This window comes from Leucopleurus acutus (assembly GCF_964270905.1).
Source record: "Leucopleurus acutus genome assembly, chromosome: 1".
NCBI lineage: Eukaryota > Metazoa > Chordata > Mammalia > Artiodactyla > Delphinidae > Leucopleurus > Leucopleurus acutus.
In genome coordinates, this window is record NC_139142.1 from 76,705,450 (window position 1) to 76,724,930 (window position 19,481).

A 19,481-nucleotide genomic window follows, 5' to 3' on the forward strand; every position below is an offset into this window, starting at 1 on the left:
ACAATCTAACGCCCTTTCATTTCCTCCCTCGGGTAACCAAAGCCAGCAGCTTTCTGCAGTGCTCAGGGGAGCAACCCACCGGCCACCGAAGGCAGGGCCTGCTCTGGTCACAGAACGAGCTGAGGCACTGGCTCTTCACAGAGCACGGAGACCGCCCCCCCGCAGGCCCACAGCCCACCACCATCCATCACTCCCGCCCTGGAAGGTGACAAGGGAGGGTGGTGCGGTGGCGTCAGTATTCTTTCTCAAGGCACACGGGCGTCAGTCAGGCAAAGCCGGGGGGACCTACAGCGGAGCGTCGCAACCTCAGCCCTACTGATAAATGTCTCCAGAGTTGTCAAATGTCCCTGAAGGGAAAAGTGCCCCCACTCGAGAGCCCGCTTTGCAGGCAGGGACCACGCGGCGCTTCCCTGGAATTACATGAAGAGGCTGCTCCTGGAGCCTCTCTCCTCCCTCAAAACCGTTCCCTCTCACTTGGCTCCTCTGGACTTCTCTCCACCCCTTCCTCACTCTCCATGATTTTAGTTCTTACATTAAAAGGTGCGGGATTCGCCAGCTGCCTTTTAGCTGCCACTGAGATGAGGCATGTGGATTGATTTACTTATGACATCAGGGGCTCCACTTATCCCTTGCTCACCTTGACGTCGGGCTTTTGATCAGACTCGGAGGACCACGGAAGAAGAAATGGAACTTTAATTCCACCAACTAAAGTCCTTTGCCTTTAAGCAAATTCAGACATTAGGACATTCTTGCAACTCTCCCGACCCGTCACATTAGGGACTGCTGGGTATTGGGAACATACCCTAAAAGTGTCCCCCAATGAGTCACCCTCTTGTACAATCCCCTCTCCTAGAACCTGTGCCTTGTTTCCAGCAAACAGAATATGGCAAAAAGCGACTGTCATGCCCTTGATTGGGTTACATTGTAGAAGACTCCATCTCAGCAGATGGGAGAGGAAGATGGTCCAGACAGCCTCGGAGAAGTAAACTGCTATGTTCCCAGAGGGCCATGTGACAGGAGTTCCGGGGGGGGTCTCATGGGGCTGAGAGTGGCTGGCCCCTGGCTTCAGCCAGCAAGAAATGGAGCCCTAGTTCTACAGACGTAAGCAAATGAACTCTGCCCACAACCATGTGAGCTCAGAAAAGGACCCCGAGCTTCAGAAAAGAATGCAGCCTGGCTGACACCTTGACCGCAGCCTTGTGTGATGCTGGGCAGAGGACCCAGCTAAGCTGTGCCCTGCCTCCTGGCCCGTGGACACTGTGGGACAATAAGTGAATGCCTTTAAGTCACTGAGTTTGTGGCAATTTATCAGGCGATAGAAAACGAATAGAGCAGTTTTCCTTTCTTCCGGGATATTTGTTACAGGCTTCTTGTAAATAATGAACTTCCTCAAGGCATTTAGACATAAGAATTATAAACATACCTTTTTATGGCTGGAAGTGACTTAAAAGATTGTCTGGTCCGGTGCTATCATCGGCTCACGATGAAGAGGCCAGACTGCTTAGACCCCAGGCGTGCACCCAGCACATGTCATCTGAACACACTGTAGTAGGCTTACGTTTCAGATCAAACATTTGCTTTTACCTGATGCTTCAGGTACCCATGGATGACGTGAAGGGATGATGCCAGTAAAAGCAACAGGTAGGGAGGGGGCTGCTAGAACTGCCTAGGCTACGTCTGAAATAAGCTTTGGTAAGGACATTCAACAATCATTTAGTGCCTATCACGTACCTTCTTTGTGCCAGGATCTGGGTTTATGGGTGAGAGACACATATGGGAAATTCTGATTTGATGCTGTGTGACTTTGGCCACAAGGTAAGACTCATCTCTGGTCTGGCCCCAGATTTCTCAAATACCCAACGGGTAACATCTAGAACAATGTGTGAACTTGAAGCAAGCAGAGGGCTGGCAGCTGAGAAAACTTCACCTGGACCAGCCAGGTGAAGAGAGAGAGAAATGCATTCAGCCAGAGGTTTTCTTTGCTGAGCTAAATTGTACCAGTATAGGGAGCAACAGGCTGAAGAGGGTGGTACCTTTTTAGGTCCCTCAGGAATTGCCCCTGCAAACTTCATAAACTACCCAGTCAAATGCCAGGGCCCTCCTCAAATCTCCTTGCAGAGAGGAGGTCCTTGAAAGCGTCTAGGATGGGTGCCCTGGGATGGGTTTATTTCTACCGTGCAGAGTACACTCCCACCACGATGAACAATGAAAACGTCCCTTCAATCACTAAAATAACAAGAACACACAAGGGTGAGCTCCTGATGGGTGTACATAAGGAGAGAAACTGCAACTGGTGGTGTGCTAAGTGGAATACTAGACGGCCCTCCTGACCCCTGGGGTTAGTCCCCCGATCCTGTATGTCACAGGGCAAAAGGGTTTCTGCAGGTGTTAGTGAGGCTACTGGCCAGCTGACCTTAAGGTAGACAGAATATCCTTGTGGGCCTAATCCAATTGCACGAGCCGTTAAAAAAGCAGGCGTTTTCTCCTGCTGGGGGCAGAAGGGAAAATCAGAGAGAGTCTTGAAGCCCGAGAAGAACCAGATGCACCCTTGTTGGCTTTGAAGATGGAAGGGGCCACGTGAGAGGGAATGTGGGCACCTCTGGAAGCAGAGAGGGGTTGGCCAGCAAGAAAATGGGGACTTTGGAACCTCAGCCTACAACCACAACTGGATCCTGCCGACGACGTGAAGGAGCTTGCAGGGGATGCTGCCCAGAGCCTCAGGACAGAGACGGCTCATTCCAGCCGACACCTTGATTTCTGGCCTTGTGAGAACCTGGGCAGGGAACCCAGTCAAATCTACAGAACTATGAAATGATACATGGATGCTGTTTTAAGCTGCTAAGTTTGTGGTAACTTGTTAGGCAGCAATGAAGAAACTAGTGGCTTCCCAGCCGAGTTGGTCAGTTTGATAATAAATACTTAGCAAGCACTCACTAGGTACCAGGTACCGTCTCATGTGTTAGGGGATGCAGCAGTGAACCTGAGAGATGGCCTCTCCCCTCAAGGAGCTTACATTCTGGAAGGGGAGGCTGCATTCTAATGGAATAAGCAGTGAGCCCAGACTTGAGGCTGCCACAAAGTGCCACGGACTTTCTTCCCTTTGTGTTTAAGGTACCTTTTATCACTGGCTGCTATGTTTTGTCTTTGCAACGACAGACATTCTATTTCTAATCACGTGTGAAGGTCAGGGCATAGGAACTAGCCTGAATTGAAGGGTAACCCCTCTCGTAAATCGGAATCTCACGGCTGGCTCTGCTCTCGGAGCAGTGTGGCTGGAGTGGCAGCAACTGAGGAGTATCTCTTGTACATACATTTCATTTCTCATTTCTCCCATGATTACATTAAGTGAGACAGAAAAAGCTTTTCAAATGGCGTAGCAGTATTTAACGGGGAGGTCTAGAAACACTGTTTGAGAGAACCCTCCTCTCATTATTTTGGTTACTGGTCCTTTCTGAATGGAAAGCCAGTATATAAATACTGCTGCCCTGCTCCTCTTGAGATGATTGAAAAATGAAAATGGCTACAGCTGCAGAATAACAATTATCCCACTGCTGGGAGCCCAGACGCATGGCTGGACACGTTACTGTCTCACGGGAATGAGAAGGGGGCTGGGTGGGTATGAGCCTCCCGAGGGTCCGTGCTCAGTCGTGACCTCCTCCCCGTTCCCACCTCAGGGTGGGAGTGGGTTTGGACCCCTGAGCAGAGTCATCAGGATCTGTACGCATACGGAGTCACGCCAGGCATCCTGGGGTGTGGGTGTCAACATGCAGCTCAGACAGCTGACCAGCCCAGTGTCATGTGTGAAAGATGGGATACAAATGTGTTCTGCTCTTGGTTGTGGCATCTTCTCGCCGTCGTGGGCTGTTTCCTGAAGCAGGCAAGTCACTGCTGCTGCAGATGCCATGGGCTATTTATTTATTTATTTAGGGACCTTAAAAGTGATTAGATGCTTTGGAGCTCTCTGTAGCTCAGGGAGGACCCTTCAGTCAAACTCATTTCAAAAGTTAATGGGGAAAAGCTAATGGATTCTGAAGGACGGCAGTAATGTACACAAGCCTGCTCTCGGTACTGGTGGGGAAGGGAACGTGGAATCACGAGAAAGTACCGGAAGAATACTTCAAAGCCTGGCTGTGCAGAGGCCTCTTCCTGGGAGCGGCTGGTGGGGTCCCGGTTGCTGGGTGGTAGTGATGATTCCACTTCTTCCCAGGAGGAAGAGGAGGTGTGCAGGGGGCTACCCACTGCAGGAGGTCCTGGAGAGGACCGCCACACCAGCAGGCCATCCCTGGTCCCCAGGAAGGGCTCTGCCTATCTGATTTTGGTCACCTAACATTTCAGACACTTGCTGCCAAGGGGCTTTTCAGCCCAGAGGCTGTAACCTGGGGGTGATTCTGGAATCTGCGGTTTTAGCCCTTTACACAGGAGCCGGATGCTTTCAGTCCGCTGTAGCTGGGTAAGCTTCCCTGGACGCTGCCTGCCACTGTCCTGGTCAGAACTCTTCAGGAGTTCCACATTTCTTCCTGATGCCTCCCTACCTTTCCAAATTTGTGACTATGAACCATAACCCATTCTATTCTGTCCATCGTTCCTCAAACATACACTATGCCCCCGTCTCCATTACGCTTCTTGTGCCATTCTTTCAATCTAGTACACTCCTCTCTCTCCACCTGGAAGAATTCTTTGTTTCAAAATCAAGATTTCTCTGTAATAAACCTTTTCTTGATCACTCTCAATGGAAGCAGGCTCTCCCTTCTCTGAACTCGGATAACACTCTGTCCACACGTACATGAGGCTCTGCATTCTACCCTTGGAGTGTCAAGAAGGAAATTTGACTTCCTAACTTAGCCTGTCTCACAGTATGCTCTGTAGAACTCTAGGCTTATAGAAGATTACTAATTGTTAAAAAAAAAAAAAGCTCTTCTTGGTTAAATAATATGAGAAATGCTCGGCTAGGTTTCTTTCTGAAGCATTTCTTAAAGTTTTCCTGTACTAACACTCACTGCGAAACTTCCAAGGGAGGATATAACTTGTGGCATTTCCCAAGCTTACTTGGCCATCAGAGATGAGGCTTAAAGGAGATTAGGCTTCTTGTGGTTAATGACGGGTAAACCTACGTGGGTATAATTAATGGCTTCCCCAAGTAGTTCTGTCGAAGTTCACAGTCAATGAAAGAGAAAAATAAATTATTTATGTAAATGCATTTTAAAGCACCCTGTAAAGAAGCCATAGTGAATGAGAATAACCTTTTATTGCAAAGGGAATACTCCCCTGGCAGATCAATCAGTTTTTATAGGTCTATATTTTGAGCACAGAAGTTTCTTAAAGTGAGGAGTATCTCTGTTGACCTTTTAAACTTTGCATCTTATATAGTGTAGGTAACATGAAAGTCGCACAAGAAATACTGATGGAACCAACAAATAACCTTTTAGAGCCCATCACCAAGGAAAAGCCTTCTCATCTTCTACAAGGATGACCAGCATTTCTGATCAACCAGTAAATGAGATCTTTCCCTCTCTGAACAAAAGGAAGTCACTTTACTCTTGCCTTCCTAGACGGCACAGGACCACGTGGGTACATCAACTCCATGTGCTGTGGTGGGGATGCCACCTATGGAGAAGACTGAGGAGCTGTGCCCTGAGCACCAGGCCGGGGATGCTGCTGTCACGGCCCCAGGAGCCGCCCCTACCTGGTAGCAGGTGCCGAGTTCCCTCCCGTTGGCCGAGAAGGACAACATGCCCATTGCCAGATCCACGAGGCAGCCGATCTCTAGGTCCACGTTGCTGCGACTTGCTCTTTGGGACGTGGCCACGATGTCCCCACCCCAGACCATGTAGCAGTTGCTGCGCTTCACACTAGGAGCCAGAGAGAGGAAAAGGCACAGAATCTGGACTGGGGGCGGTTTGGAATCAAGACTCAGGATTGAAATGCCCCCAAAGCTTCCAATGAAGCTTTCCAATCAGCCCCGAATAACCTTTTTTTCATAAATGAATTCACTCAGTTTAGGAATGTGGCCCTCTATCTGCTTCACAGAGCAGAGGGTTCAGGCAAGTTGTTTCCTGGCCCATCATCCATTCATGTTTCTGAAACAGATGATGGGGACAGTAGTATTCCCACCTTAGAAGTGGGAGATAGATGTGCAGAGAGGATGACTACCTCAGGTGGACTTAGAGAGGAATTTGGTATAAGAGACAGGAACAAAAACTCTGTGTCCTCAGTTCCATTTCAGTGCCAGGGCAAAAGGCCATTTGACACTTGAGAATGCAGGTTCACATTCCCTAGGATGGCAGGCCTGGGCCCCAGGAAGACTTGCAAAGTAGATAAAGTTAGTCTCTGATGGTCTCCCACCTCCTGATCTGTACTACCCCCCCACCCACCCCAGCTCCCTGGAGCCCTACCCCCTGCACTCCTCACCACCTACCAATCTGGGTCCCTTTCTCAGCTAGCTGGCTACCACCCCCCAGAAAGAAAACTCCACCACAGGCATTTAGCTTTAAAAGCCAACTATAATAACTAAAAAGCCTTTCAACTCCAAAGCCTGTTTTTTATTTTTTGTGGTACGCGGGCCTCTCACTGCTGTGGCCTCTCCCGTTGCGGAGCACAGGCTCCGGTTGCGCAGGCTCAGCGGCCATGGCTCACGGGCCCAGCCGCTCCGCGGCATGTGGGATCTTCCCGGACCAGGGCACGAACCCGTGTCCCCCTGCATCAGCAGGCGGACTCCCAACCACTGCGCCACCAGGGAAGTCCCAAAGCCTGTTTCTTTAATGGTAAGATTTCAAACCCTGGGTGGGCTTTGGAGAAGTGCTATGTGGATCCCCAGAGCCCCTCACGATGGCTGCGGGCAGGAGGCAGCTGGTATGTCTCTTCCTAAGCCCAGTCCTGGTGTGGCTCATCTGAGGGACCCAGTTGCTTAAAGTAACACCAAGTGATTTGTGTCAGGTTGAAGGAGAGAGTGACTCTATACGGGATGCTAGAGCAGCCCCTTTAAACTTCCTAAGGTCAATGTGATCTGGCCTTGGAAAGCCCAGAGTTTGATTAGAATTCTCCCAGTTTTTTTCCGGTTCTAGAAGCCCATCACTTTCCCAGACAACTAGAAATCCCGTTTGTAAGCACTCCTTCACCTCCTCCCCTCGACTCTCCTCTGCGGCACCAGTCAGGCTGGTTTCTCAGGGTGAATGCCCACAGGCAGGGCCAGTGCAAATTGCTCATTCCAAAGAGTTATAGCCATTGCTAGATTTCCACTAAGGTCAAACTGTGGCGATGTCATTACTTCTTTTCAGTGATTAAAGTACGAAGTACACTAATGACTACAGCATTCAATTAATAAGGTACAGAAGCCGCAGGAGTGTCAAGTGCCACACTTTGGTCATATTTCAAAGGGTTCATGTTTGAAATGCCTGAAAACATCCGAAAATCGATCCTGTGTTTACTTATTGCACAAGACAAAGAACTAAGAGTTACTGAGCACCTGCTGTCTACTGGGTCTTACGCTAGGTGCCGATGTGTCAGTTAATTTGCACAATGAATGTGGTCCCTGAGGCTCAGATAAATAAAATAATCAGTCTGGCATGGCAGAGCGAGCAAACGGGAGCAACAGACCCAGCTGGGATGAGACTGTGCTTTTTGTTCTTTCGGCTGAAGAGCAAAGTCTGGAGCGGTCAACTGCTTTCGCATACTTTCCTTTAAACCAAACCAGATGCTGCATCTGGTTATAGCATCTACGCTGGGTCTCATAACATGATGAACATTCAGTAATGGTAATAAGAGTGCTGTTTATTGAGTACTTGAGCTGAGGCACTGTTGTAGGCTCTTATCTATGTATCATCTCACTTAATCCTCATAACACTCTGTGAGATTAGAACTATTATTCTCATTTTATAAATAAGGAAATTTAGACCCAGGGAGGTTAAGTAACAGGTCCAAAGTCACACCTCTAGTAAGTACTGGAACCCAGTTTAAAACGCAGGCGGTTTGCTTCCAAAGTCTGTACTCTTAACCACCCACCAACAATGGTCCCCCAGAAAACAGCAATTGCGTCTGACCTCGGGCCACTGGCCTCTGATGAGCCAGTAGCAACTGAAGAGCAAAACATTCCTGACTTTGTAGGGATAAAGTTATCATGAGAAACAACTTATTACATTTCTATACAAGCCTGCCGTATGGGCAAGGACTCTAGTATCTCACTTAGGTGGAAATAAGGCATGGTCTGCTGGTTCATTTCTGGGGCATCACTGGCTAAAGATCCTTCCTTGGTGGTAGTACCAATGGACCAGTGGGAGGGGATGGGTGTGCCTAAAACATTTTCCTTGAAGATCCCTAATTTCTATTCAGTGGTTATTATTTATAAATTTGCCATGTCTCTTTCATGTTCTTTATGCTTTCAGCCATTACAAACTTTTGGGATGAGAAGTTCTGAGTTATCAGTTGCTGTGTGACATGGTACATCTTCTTCTTTTCTGCCATTGACTTCCCTCAAGCACCCAGGGATTTTTTCACTGTCTTGTTCTTTTTTTTTTTTTTTTTTTTTTTTTTTTTTGCGGCATGCGGGCCTCTCACTTTTGTGGCCTCTCCCCTTGCAGAGCACAGGCTCCGGACGCACAGGCTCAGCGGCCATGGCTCACGGGCCCAGCTGCTCCGCAGCATGTGGGATCTTCCCGGACCGGGGCACGAACCCGTGTCCCCCTGCATCTGCAGGCGGACTCTCAACCACTGCGCCACCAGGGAAGCCCTGTCTTGTTCTTATGTTGTAGAAATTGGGGCTTGCCTAGAAATCATGGAGTCTGAGAGGGAGCCCAGGCTTCCCTACTGTCCATCTGTATCTCCCATCCCTGGGTCATATTTTATACATGTGATGAAATTGCCCTTTATTTTGGCTAATAACACTTCTCCCACCATAGTCCTCCCCCACCCTCGCCATTTACTTAAGGATTTTAAGCCTGTGCTTCATTTTCCCTTTATAATAGAGGCTGATGTTTCCTTCTTTGGGGTGTGAGGGGAAGGGAAAAAGACCGCTGGAGGAGGGCCAACCCTGCCCCTCAGGAGTCCTCTTACCTTTCGTGGACCCGGCCTCTTTCGTCCCCCAGAGTAACAGTCACGGTACAGTTTTTATTCAAGTCAAACTTTTCACTGTACAAATGATAGTCGGGAGTCACCCATCCGACCCAGACGCAGGAGGGGTCCTGTCCAGCAAAGATGCGAATTGCGTAGTAGCACTGCTGGGGAGAGACCACAGGGGGGCGTGAGTGACCCCCGCCCCTGTTGCGGGGAGCGGGCTCAAGAGGCAGAAATTATGCAGCAGCCCCCTTGACTCCCTTTTCTTAAAAAGCACACACTGTTCTGGGGGTGTACTGCGCTACACTCTGGACTGGGTGAAGAGTTGATGAGAGAATCTGGTTTCCTTATTTTTTCCTTTTCTGTTGTGCTTTAGCCTAAAAAATCAGGCATCTAATATACCACCCACTGCCCAGAAGATGCTGCTGCCGAGGTCAGGGGCAGCCACTCAGAATGGTCAGCACAGAACCCTAACCCTCTTCTGGGTACCAGGGCTGCTAGGGAGAGCCAGGCACACCTCTGCCCTCAGAGAGAAGAGCCATGAAATAGCCCTGGGGGCCGGGGGTTAGAGAACTCAGGCTACACTTTCCAATTCCGCAGGAAGTCTAAGTTTTTTTAAGTCTTGAAAAACATGCTACAAAAGAAAAAGCCCACAATGTGGCCAAACGTGCTTTGTGTGGTCATCAGACTCAGTGACAGGCAGGGCTGAAAATTAAAGCCATTCTTGGTGGGCATTGTAACAACTTGTGAATTGTATCACTGTGTTATCATAACAACTAAAGCACTGAGGTAAGTGACTGCTTCATCATTTTCTTTATGAAACGAGCACATTTATCTGTTTTTCTATTTTGCGTCTATTTTATTTTTTAAAAAATTTTTATTGGAGTACGGTTGCTTTACAATATTGTGTGAGTTTCTACCGCACAGCAAAGTGAATCTGCCATACGTATACATATATCCCCTCTTTTTTGGATTTCCTTCCCATTTAGGTCACCACAGAGCACTGAGTTCCCTGAGTAGAGTTCCCCGAGCTATACAGTAGGTTCTCACTAGTTGTCTATTTTATACATAGTATCAGTAGTGCAAACGAAGTCCTTTTATGTGTAGTCTGTCCTACTTTTTGATTGGAAAAGGGTCAGCCAGACACACCTGTGCTGGCATCGTGGCTCTGGCAGCTATTAATCATGTGACCTTGGACAAGTCATTTGTCCTCTCTGTGCCTCAGAGCGCATGGTATTGTTCATCTCCTGGGGTTGCCCTGGAACTTAAGAAGGAAGGTGATACAATGTGCTCCGTGAAGTGTCCCGCACATAGTAAGTGTGTGACATGCCGCTGCGAGAATCATACTCTTGATAGTTAACCTACGAACTTGGGGTTGCAGGATAACTTTATAGAAAGGGTGACATGCATTTCTTCCAAAGGAATTTGTGTGTGTGTGTGTGTGTGTGTGTGTGTGTGTGTGTGTGTGTGTGTGTATGTATGTGTGTTTTTTGGCCAGGTGCTAAAGAAGGATGAGAGAAAGAAAGAAATTAAGAAGCATTGCTTTCTGACCACTGCCTAGCTTGAAGGAAAAGAACCCAAGGCAGCCTCCATCTTCTGGGCTGGCTCCCTGCTCCTTTTTCTCATTTGACTGCTTTCAACATTATTCCTGGCACTGCTCGGAGAGATGGGAGAACTGATTCATAGACGTTTACATAGAAGAGCAAACAAAAGGATTACATTAAGAGTCCCCCCTTTTTCCCTCAACTGATGTTCATTTCAATCAGAAAGGCAGTGCTGCGTCCCTGGTGGCAAATAGGCACCAATTACACAATGACGCCCAATTAGCTGCTCCAGGTAGAGTTCTGTTTTGCACTGAATAACTGTTTCTCTTTCCCCCACTTGAGAAATGCCATAGATATGTTCTGGAAGCACCAAGAAGGATATTAAAAGACAGAGTAATTGGCAATTAAAGAGGATCTCTAGACAGATCTTTGCTGTAGGGGCCATATTACCAGGCACAGCAAAGAATCAAATAATTAAAACCATAATTGAGCACATCTACTTACTGTTGTTGTATGAGAGAGTATTTCTTGCATCTGTTTCCTGGGGGGAAGAAATCCATGTTTTAGTTCTTCAGGTCTATAGAGAAGCCCACAAGTCTGACAGGCAACTGATCTACCTTCAATGATGAAAGCAAGTTTAAGAAGCTGGCTCTTTCCTATACATGAGTGATCCTGACTGGTCTTGGGACTTGTTCATTTTCAACCTGATACCACCAGGCAGGGCTGTGCCTTCCAACTCTTGGCTCTCGGCCCAGGTGTAAGTTAGAGCTAGGGGGAGGTTGGGAGAGGCTAATCATGTAGGCAGGGATACCTTGGAATACATTAACCTGTTCTCTTAAGCAGCCTTGCTTGTTTAAAGCTTGGCAGATGGTAAAACTCTAGAGGAAACCCGGACCAGATATACATCAACAATAAAAAACAGACATTAAAGGGAAGAAAGATAGCAAGGAATATATTCCCTACCAGGAAGCAGGAAGTCACATTACTCGGGAGTCACACAGCTGCTGGGCTGGACACTGGCCATAGTTATGCAAAGAAGGCAGTATTTGCCTACAGAAGCTTCTAATTTCACACAAAGGCAACCACAGTTACACCCTCTCATGCACTTACATTCTTTTTACTCCAAAAACATATGAATTATAGGTTGCAAGGAGGCTAGGGACTCAGACAGCTTGGGAAGAACAGAAACTTGTTCACTGGATGTGACCAGTGACCACTTGAGTGGTCCCCTAATTATACACTGCACACGCACACATGTGCACGGGCATGCACTTGTGTGCACACCCATCCTCATTTCTTCCTGACTGAAAGCAGAGGGAACCCTACTCACACAGGAGTCCTGTGAGTTGTGCCGAGGTAGAGTGAGAAGGAGACAGACAGAAAGCTGACTTTGCAACAGACAGGCTGAGCACCTCTGAGAGCTGGAGGCTCCTCCCTCACCTTTTCTGGAAAGCGTCACTGTCCAGACACGGGCTGTGACTGAAGGAGGAGTGGCACTCCACCGGCACGCTCAGGCGGCAGTAGATCATGGTGGTATTGCCGTTCTGCGTGCCGAACGTCTTGTGGATCACCTTGAGGCACGGAGGGCTGTCCATGGTGCCATCGATCCTCACCACCTGGAAATGCCACAGTCCTCACCTGACACAGCCTGACTCTGACCCACCCCTCCTCCCCTCACTGGCTACTTACGTCAAGGCTTTATGAGAACTACAAAGGGTGTCCCGAGTGATTACAAACCATTACACTCATCCTTACGTGGACCGTGCCCTATAAAATATCACACAGACCTGCCTCTGGCTGGGGAAATGAGGGATCTAAATTAGGGATCTAAAAATGCTCACTGGGCTTTCTGCAAGGTCAAGGATGCCAGGCAGGGGGGTAATGCAGTGTTGGATTTGCTGATGCTGACCTTTCAGGAAGGTGACAAGTGGCTAAAGGAGAAAATCTTTCCAGAGGTTTCCCCTGTCAGTGGGCATGAGAACATCTAAGGGAGAAGGCACCAGAAAGCCCAAAGCTCAAGAAGAGACATCAGAGTTTCCTTGGGGGGCACTGTCTCCCACCCAGCGCCTTTCCCACCTTTACCACAGTTACAGCCTGAGCGCAGAAGCTCCTGGAAACTCCTCTACATACTGAGGAAATTCCCAGCTCCAGGGCACAAGCACTGCAGGGGATGCACTGGAGGATGAGAGATCAAAACTGGATTTTTGATGTGTGTGTGTGTGTGCGCGCGCGCGTGTGTGTGTGTGTGTGTGTGTGTGTGGAGGGGTGAGGGGGGGTGGGAGGGAAGAGCAGAGGAAGTAAACAGACTTACAATAACAATTTTGTTACGATCTGAGCATTTCTCCCTGCATTCTAGACAATAGTTCCTATCCTGCGGTCCGTGAGTACGCTTACATATTTTTGTGTGGTTTGTATATTTTGCTAAGTGGAGGGTCTCTAGATTCTATCAGTTTGTCAAAGGGGTTCATGACCTCCAAAAAGATTTCTAAAGTAATGGCCAGGTAGGAATCAGAGAAATTAAAGTCTCTACTATTTAAGACCGTGGGGAAAAGCGGAGGATGAAGAATTGATACTTTGCTGAATTCAAACTGGGCAGGGAGTGAAGGGGACTTACAGTCTGGGGGAATCAAGCCATTGAATCTAACGCTTCGGTGGAGCTGACTTGTCTGACATCCCATCAGCTCCCGTCCCACCCCTACGCCATGAAAAAACCATGGTGGGGCTGGGCGATACAGAGGCAAGCCGATGTAGAACCAGAATCTGAATCAGTCTCCTTACAACATTTGGCTTCTCTGCCTCTCTGCTCCCCCGACAAGGTGGGAGCATCATAATCAACTACTACATCTCCACTTAAAAACCTGGAGACGGTTCTGCAGGAATCGAACAAAGCCTAAAAGACATCAAGTTATGAGCAGAGGAGAACCATGTTTGGAACACATGATCCTGAGCGCAGGTACTGAACTTTTTTAGGAAAACAACATTGAAGGTCTCTGGATACTGTATTGCTATAATACCGGTATAGGAATGTCTGGAGAAAACATCGTGGCCCAAAGGTTTGGGGATGGATCTGCAAGGTGTTTACCACTTGTAAGATGCCACTCAGCTGCCCCAACTAAGGTACCTGCAACGACAGCTCTGAGGGCCAGCGAGGAGGTGACCGGGGTAGGGGCAGCCAGGGTGTGGACTTAGGCAAGCGCCACCTGGGCACAGAAGCCTCAGCGGGAGTTCAGGGCCTTGGTCCCCCCGGCCTGCCAGGGTCCCCGCAACGTGCAGCATTACCTCTATCTGCGGATGATCCTTGGGCACGTTGACAAATGTTGGGAGGCGCTTGCTGAACCACATGGCCACGTCGCGGTTCATGTTGACAGCAAAAGGCTCAAAGCCCTCTTGGAGGCCGCACATGGTATAAAACTTGAAGGTGCTGGCGTCCATCCCGAGATTCATGCGTCCGATCTGAGACAGGCCCAGAGAGCATATGGGCACAAAGCCTGCAGAACGGTGAGAGAGCCCGGTCAGCCCGCGGGACTGTCCTGGGAAGCGGGGAGGAAGCGGAACCTTTGCTTCCTCCCAGCAGGAAAGTCTCAGCAGGAAAGACGGAAAGATGGGACGGCGGCCTTTTTTTTCTTCCTGGCACATAAACTCAGCAACGGGAAGTCACATGGAGTTTACGGCTGCCCTTGGTATATGGGAAAGAAAAGTGAGTCTGGTTCAAAATGATTTGTTGAAAAAAAACAATCATCTAGGTAAAATTCTTCTTAAGACATAAATAAATGTCAGCTGGAAAAGTAAAACCAATAAGAGAAAAAGTGAAATTCTTTATCCATGCCTTAGCTAAAATTGATTTTAGGCCCTGGGTAATTTTATTTTATGTTATTTATCTCTGGAGATATATATATATATTTTTGAGGTACAGTTGATTTCCAATAGATTAGTTTCAGGTGTACAACATAGTGATTCAATATTTTAATTGACTGTACTCTATTTAAAGTTATTACAAAACAATGGCTATATTTCCCTGTGCTGTACAATAATATATCCTCGTTGCTTATCTCTTTGATACATAGTAATTTGTGTCTCTTTTTTTTTTTTTTTTTTTTGCGGTATGCGGGCCTCTCACTGTTGTGGCCTCTCCCGTTGCGGAGCACAGGCTCTGGACGCGCAGGCTCAGCGGCCATGGCTCACACGCCCAGCCGCTCCACGGCATGTGGGATCTTCCCAGACTGGGGCACGAACCCGTGTCCCCTGCATCGGCAGGCGGACTCTCAACCACTGCGCCACCAGGGAAGCACTAGTTTGTGTCTCTTAATCCCATACCCCTAACTTGACCCTCCCCACTTCCTTCTCCCTATTGGTTATCACCAGTTTGTTCTCAATATCTGTGAGTCTGTTTTGTTATAGTCCTTCAATTGTTTTATTTTTTAGATTTCACATATAAGTGATAACACAGAGTATTTGTCTTTCTCTGTCTGACTTATTCCACTAAGCATAATACTCTCTGGATCCACCCATGGTGTTGCAAATGGCAGATTTTCATTCTTTTTTATAGCTAAATAATATTCCATTGTATGTGTATGTATGTGTGTGTGTGTATAGACACACACCACATCATCTTTATCCATCCATCTGTTGATGGGCACTTACCTTGCTTCCATATCTTAGGCCCTTAGATAATTTTAAATACTGCCCCCAAACAAAACAATGCCTAAAGAATGACTTGGTGTAAACCACCCAACTTTTCTAGGTCTCAGCACCTTCTCCAGTGAAATGAGAGGTCTAATGGCTCGTGTCATTTTGAGAGTATGCTCCTAAGAAGTTTTGGATGCTAACACAATGATTCTGCTTGTTTACAAAATACAGTTTACAAACCCCATCCTCCCAGCCTTCTGCTGTAGCCCCCTCCTAAGCAGGAAAGCGAGATTTTCAAGCAGGAGACACAGAAAACTCTGTTCACTCTTACAGTGACTGCCTCTCCAAGCTCTCTTCTGTATCCTCATCATATTATAACACTGCCAGGCAGAACAGACCCAAGGCAGAAGTTCAGATTATTTGGTGTTCTTGTTTGCAGGCTATTTATGAATCACAATTGTGGACCAACAAATCAGCAGAACTGGGAAAGCACTAATTATCCCAGATCTGGGAAGATGTGCGGCAGGCAGCCAGAGGGCAGCTGAGGCTGCCAGGAGAGCTCAGAAAAGGAGGAAGGGCTCGGAGGCTGGTGGCTAAAGCAGGGCTTGGAGTCCCTACAAGGAAAACCGTGTCACTCCTAGGATGGCGGTGCTTATTTAAGGGGATGTTTAAAGGTCTATTTTGAGAGAATTTATGTTCAACAGTAAGTCGCTCATAGAGACCAAAGGCAAAATGCACTCGTCCTAAAACCAGTGCTTATATACTATTATCTAAGCCACAAAGTTTCTATGTAAATAAGTCTCATAAGTGAAAGATAAATCCCTCCCAAACTGAACTGGTTGCTTTCAGAAACTATGAACTCATTTAGGACACTATTTAATACTATTTCTGAGTAAGAGAGCTCCAGTGAATTCCTAGCAATGACGGTGACATCTGTACAAAGAGCCTCCCCCCAGGACCATCGGGGACTGGTGGTCCCACCACTCGGTAAGGCAGATGGTCTGGTCCATCAGACAAGCACGGATTCATGCACTGTCCTGAGCATTGCTATGTTTCTGGCATGGCATTCGAGACTGGGATAGATGAAACTATCCCCTTCTAGAGACAGAGATTTTTATAAATGAGGAATCTTTGGAGATCTGATTCCAGTATGGAATAAGGACTGATTGTTGGCAAAACTTTTGGGTCCCTACTGGGCCAGCGGGCTCTGCTCTATGCTATGAGAAGATGTGAAGGAAGGAAAAGAAACCGTCTTGATCACCAGCAGCTTACAGAAGTGGGGATGGCAAATGGAACGCACAAGAGTGAATGTTGTGTGGTAAGACATGCGCACCTGCAAGAGAGTACTTTGGTTTTCAACCTGGAAAAGTACCACTATAGTAGTTTTATGTTGGAGACATGATTTTGAAGTGTTCCATCCGTGATGTGAGCAGAGATAGGACATCTTAAGAAAGTCTCTCTTGGATGTGGAGAAAAGGCAACCCTCCTACACTGCTGGTGGGAATGTAAGTTGGTGCAGCCACTATGGAGAACAGTATGGAGGTTCCTCAAAAAACTAAAAATAGAGCTACTGTATGATCCAGCAATTCCATGCCTGGGCATATATCCAGAGAAAACCATAATTCAAAAGGATACATGCACCCCAATGTTCAAAGCAGCACTATTTACAATAGCCAACACATGGAAACAACCTAAATGTCCATCGACAGATGAATGGATAAAGAAGATGTGATACATATATACAATGGGAATATTACTCAGCCATAAAAAAGAATGAAATAATGCCATTTGCAGCAAAACGGATGGACCTAGAGATTATCATAGGGCGTGAAGTCAGACAGAGAAAGACAAATACCATATGATATCACTTATATGTGGAATCTAAAATATGACATAGATGAACTTATTTAGGAAACAGAAACAGACTCACAGACAGAGAACAGACTTGTTGCTTCCAAGGGGTAGGGGTGGGGGAGGGCTATTTGGGTGTTTGGGATTAGCAGATGCAAACCATTATATATAGAATGGATAAACATTCAGGGAACTATATCTGATATCCTGTGATAAAGCATAATGGAAAAGAATATGAAAAATAATGCATATATCACTTTGCTGTACAGCAGAAATTAACACAACATTGTAAATCAATTATACTTCAATAAAATCAATAAAAAAAGGAAAGTCTCCCTTCCCCTTTCTTCTCCAATAACTTGAATGATGGGATAAGTAAGCAGCAGATTCAAAAACAATGAGGACTTCTGAATAACCCAGATCATATCAATGACTTCCCAGTTATAGACCCCCGGACAATGCAAGATGCATGCAGAAAGGAAGAAAGGTCATATCTGCATGAGGTCTTTTTTCTAAGGAACTTGGGCTCCTCATTGTTCCTAAGCCATCAGCAGAGGGGACAGTACTTTGCTGAAGATAAATCTGAAGGTTTGAGGAGCTAACAGACTTGACCAAGGTTGTAAGAAGGGCAAGTGACAAAATGGGAAAAGATCCCACACCCTCTGACTCACAGAGCAGCTGACAGTCAGTGTGCAAGGGAGGGGGTGAAGGTTACAGGGGATGAATTTAAACAGCAGTTATGTCCTAGGGCAGAGGGCTGTATGCATTACAGAGCAGAGCGCTGTCCCTCTGAGGCAGAAGCCATCTCTATGCGGGGAGAGCTGAACACTGACTGAAAACAGACTCTGAAACAGAAGTTGGGGATGTCAAAGCAACAGGAGGGAGTGTCAGGGACCTCCTCGAGACTAAGTGGGCACAGCGGGGACAGCTCTGTACAGCAGCAGACGAGAAGCTAAATCCCAGGCTTGAGCCAGAAAAGAGAAACTCCAGAAAGGACCGAGAGCAAAGCTACATCTTCATGAGGCACCAGCACTTTCTCCTGGGGAAGAATACTTGAAAACTGGATATATTTAATCAGCTCCCTCCACCTGGTGGAGAGACTCTGCTCCATTTCTACAACTTCTTTACTTGAGAAGTTACAACTTCATGTAACTTGATAACTCTGCTTGATAGACAGATAAGGGGGAACAATGATGATAAACCCTACCAGCTAATATTTATCAGGTACTTTCTAGGTGTCAGGCCCTGGGCTCAGCGCTCTACAGATTTAGCTCATTATTGTGCCCATTTTACAGATGAGGAAACCGAGGCCTAGCAAGTTGATAACTTACTTGCTCAAGTTCTGTCTCTTGGTAAGTATGTGGAGCCAGCATGTGAACAAGGCTGCCCGAGAGCAGTCCAGAGCAAGCAATGGGGACTGAGGCCCGGATGACTGCTTTCTAGTTCTTATCTCCAGTGACTGGCTTTGAGATGAACTCTTCCTTCACTTTTCAGATGATTTTCCTAAGTGTCGTGTAGTTGATTAGTTTGCCTCTAGATCAGGCAGCTGGAGACCTACAACCGCAAAGTACTCCAGGCCCCTTGGAGGAGAGGGGCTGCCTTCTTCAAGTGGCCACGCGGCTCCCTGGAGTTGATCTGGATGGACAGATCCACTTGGTAAGGCCACCTGGCATTACTGTGAACAATGTCGTGCACACACAAGGATTTGCACTTTGCACACAACTCAATGAATCCCTAGCTTCAAATGAGACTGGAGAAGTAAGAAAACGGAAAAATAAAGGGGAAAAGCAGTACTCCGTCCGTACATGCGGCCTAGTAGAAGTAATTATGCTGACATCATTGAAGAGGTTTGAGGAGAAAATTTGCAAACGGCCTTACTTGGAACCTAGATGTGCACAGAATTCCTGTTCTAGGAAGGGTATGTCAAGAACACACGCATTTAAATCCTGCAGAGGACCCCAGGTTCTGATAAACTTTGAATCACAAGGCCTCATACGGCTTTGTGATTAGGAGGAGAGTCAGCCAGGAGGTCATCTTTTTATAATTCAGGAGCTTGGAAAGAAACCAATTATCTACACAATCCCAACCATGGATCCATTTTTAGTCCATTTCAAGCTGAAGAAAGACATGAGAGCAAATCACTCCCAGTAATGGAAAGACTCAGATCTTGGGGAGAGGTGGTTAAATGACTGCCCAGACCACCCCTGGGCTGTTTCTGAGAGTCTCAATCCAGCAGTTCATGTTTTACCCGTTAATTTTAATTTTCTAAGCCTCACAAAGATGGTGTTCGGGGACGGCACTGAGATGGTCACAAGCCTTGTAGAAAACACAGGAAACCAGAGGCCACATTCCCCTGCTATAGCACCCATCCGGGGAGAGGATGACAGGGGAAGCTTGGGTACCAGTGTGTCTGTG

General features: G+C 47.3%; 1 protein-coding gene across 3 annotated transcripts in view; it reads right to left on the bottom strand.

Moving 5' to 3' along the window:
* Window positions 1–19,481, bottom strand: part of RYR3 (ryanodine receptor 3) — a 557,501-nt gene that overhangs the window by 188,081 nt on the left and 349,939 nt on the right. For all 3 annotated transcript variants that reach the window (XM_082842048.1, XM_082842046.1, XM_082842047.1), the window contains exons 28-32: window positions 13,869–14,077; window positions 12,030–12,205; window positions 11,094–11,130; window positions 9,046–9,209; window positions 5,684–5,849 (exon numbers count right to left, since the gene is read on the bottom strand). In XM_082842048.1, coding sequence (XP_082698174.1) covers window positions 5,684–5,849; window positions 9,046–9,209; window positions 11,094–11,130; window positions 12,030–12,205; window positions 13,869–14,077 — 752 coding nt within the window. The remainder of the gene's footprint in view (window positions 1–5,683; window positions 5,850–9,045; window positions 9,210–11,093; window positions 11,131–12,029; window positions 12,206–13,868; window positions 14,078–19,481) is intronic.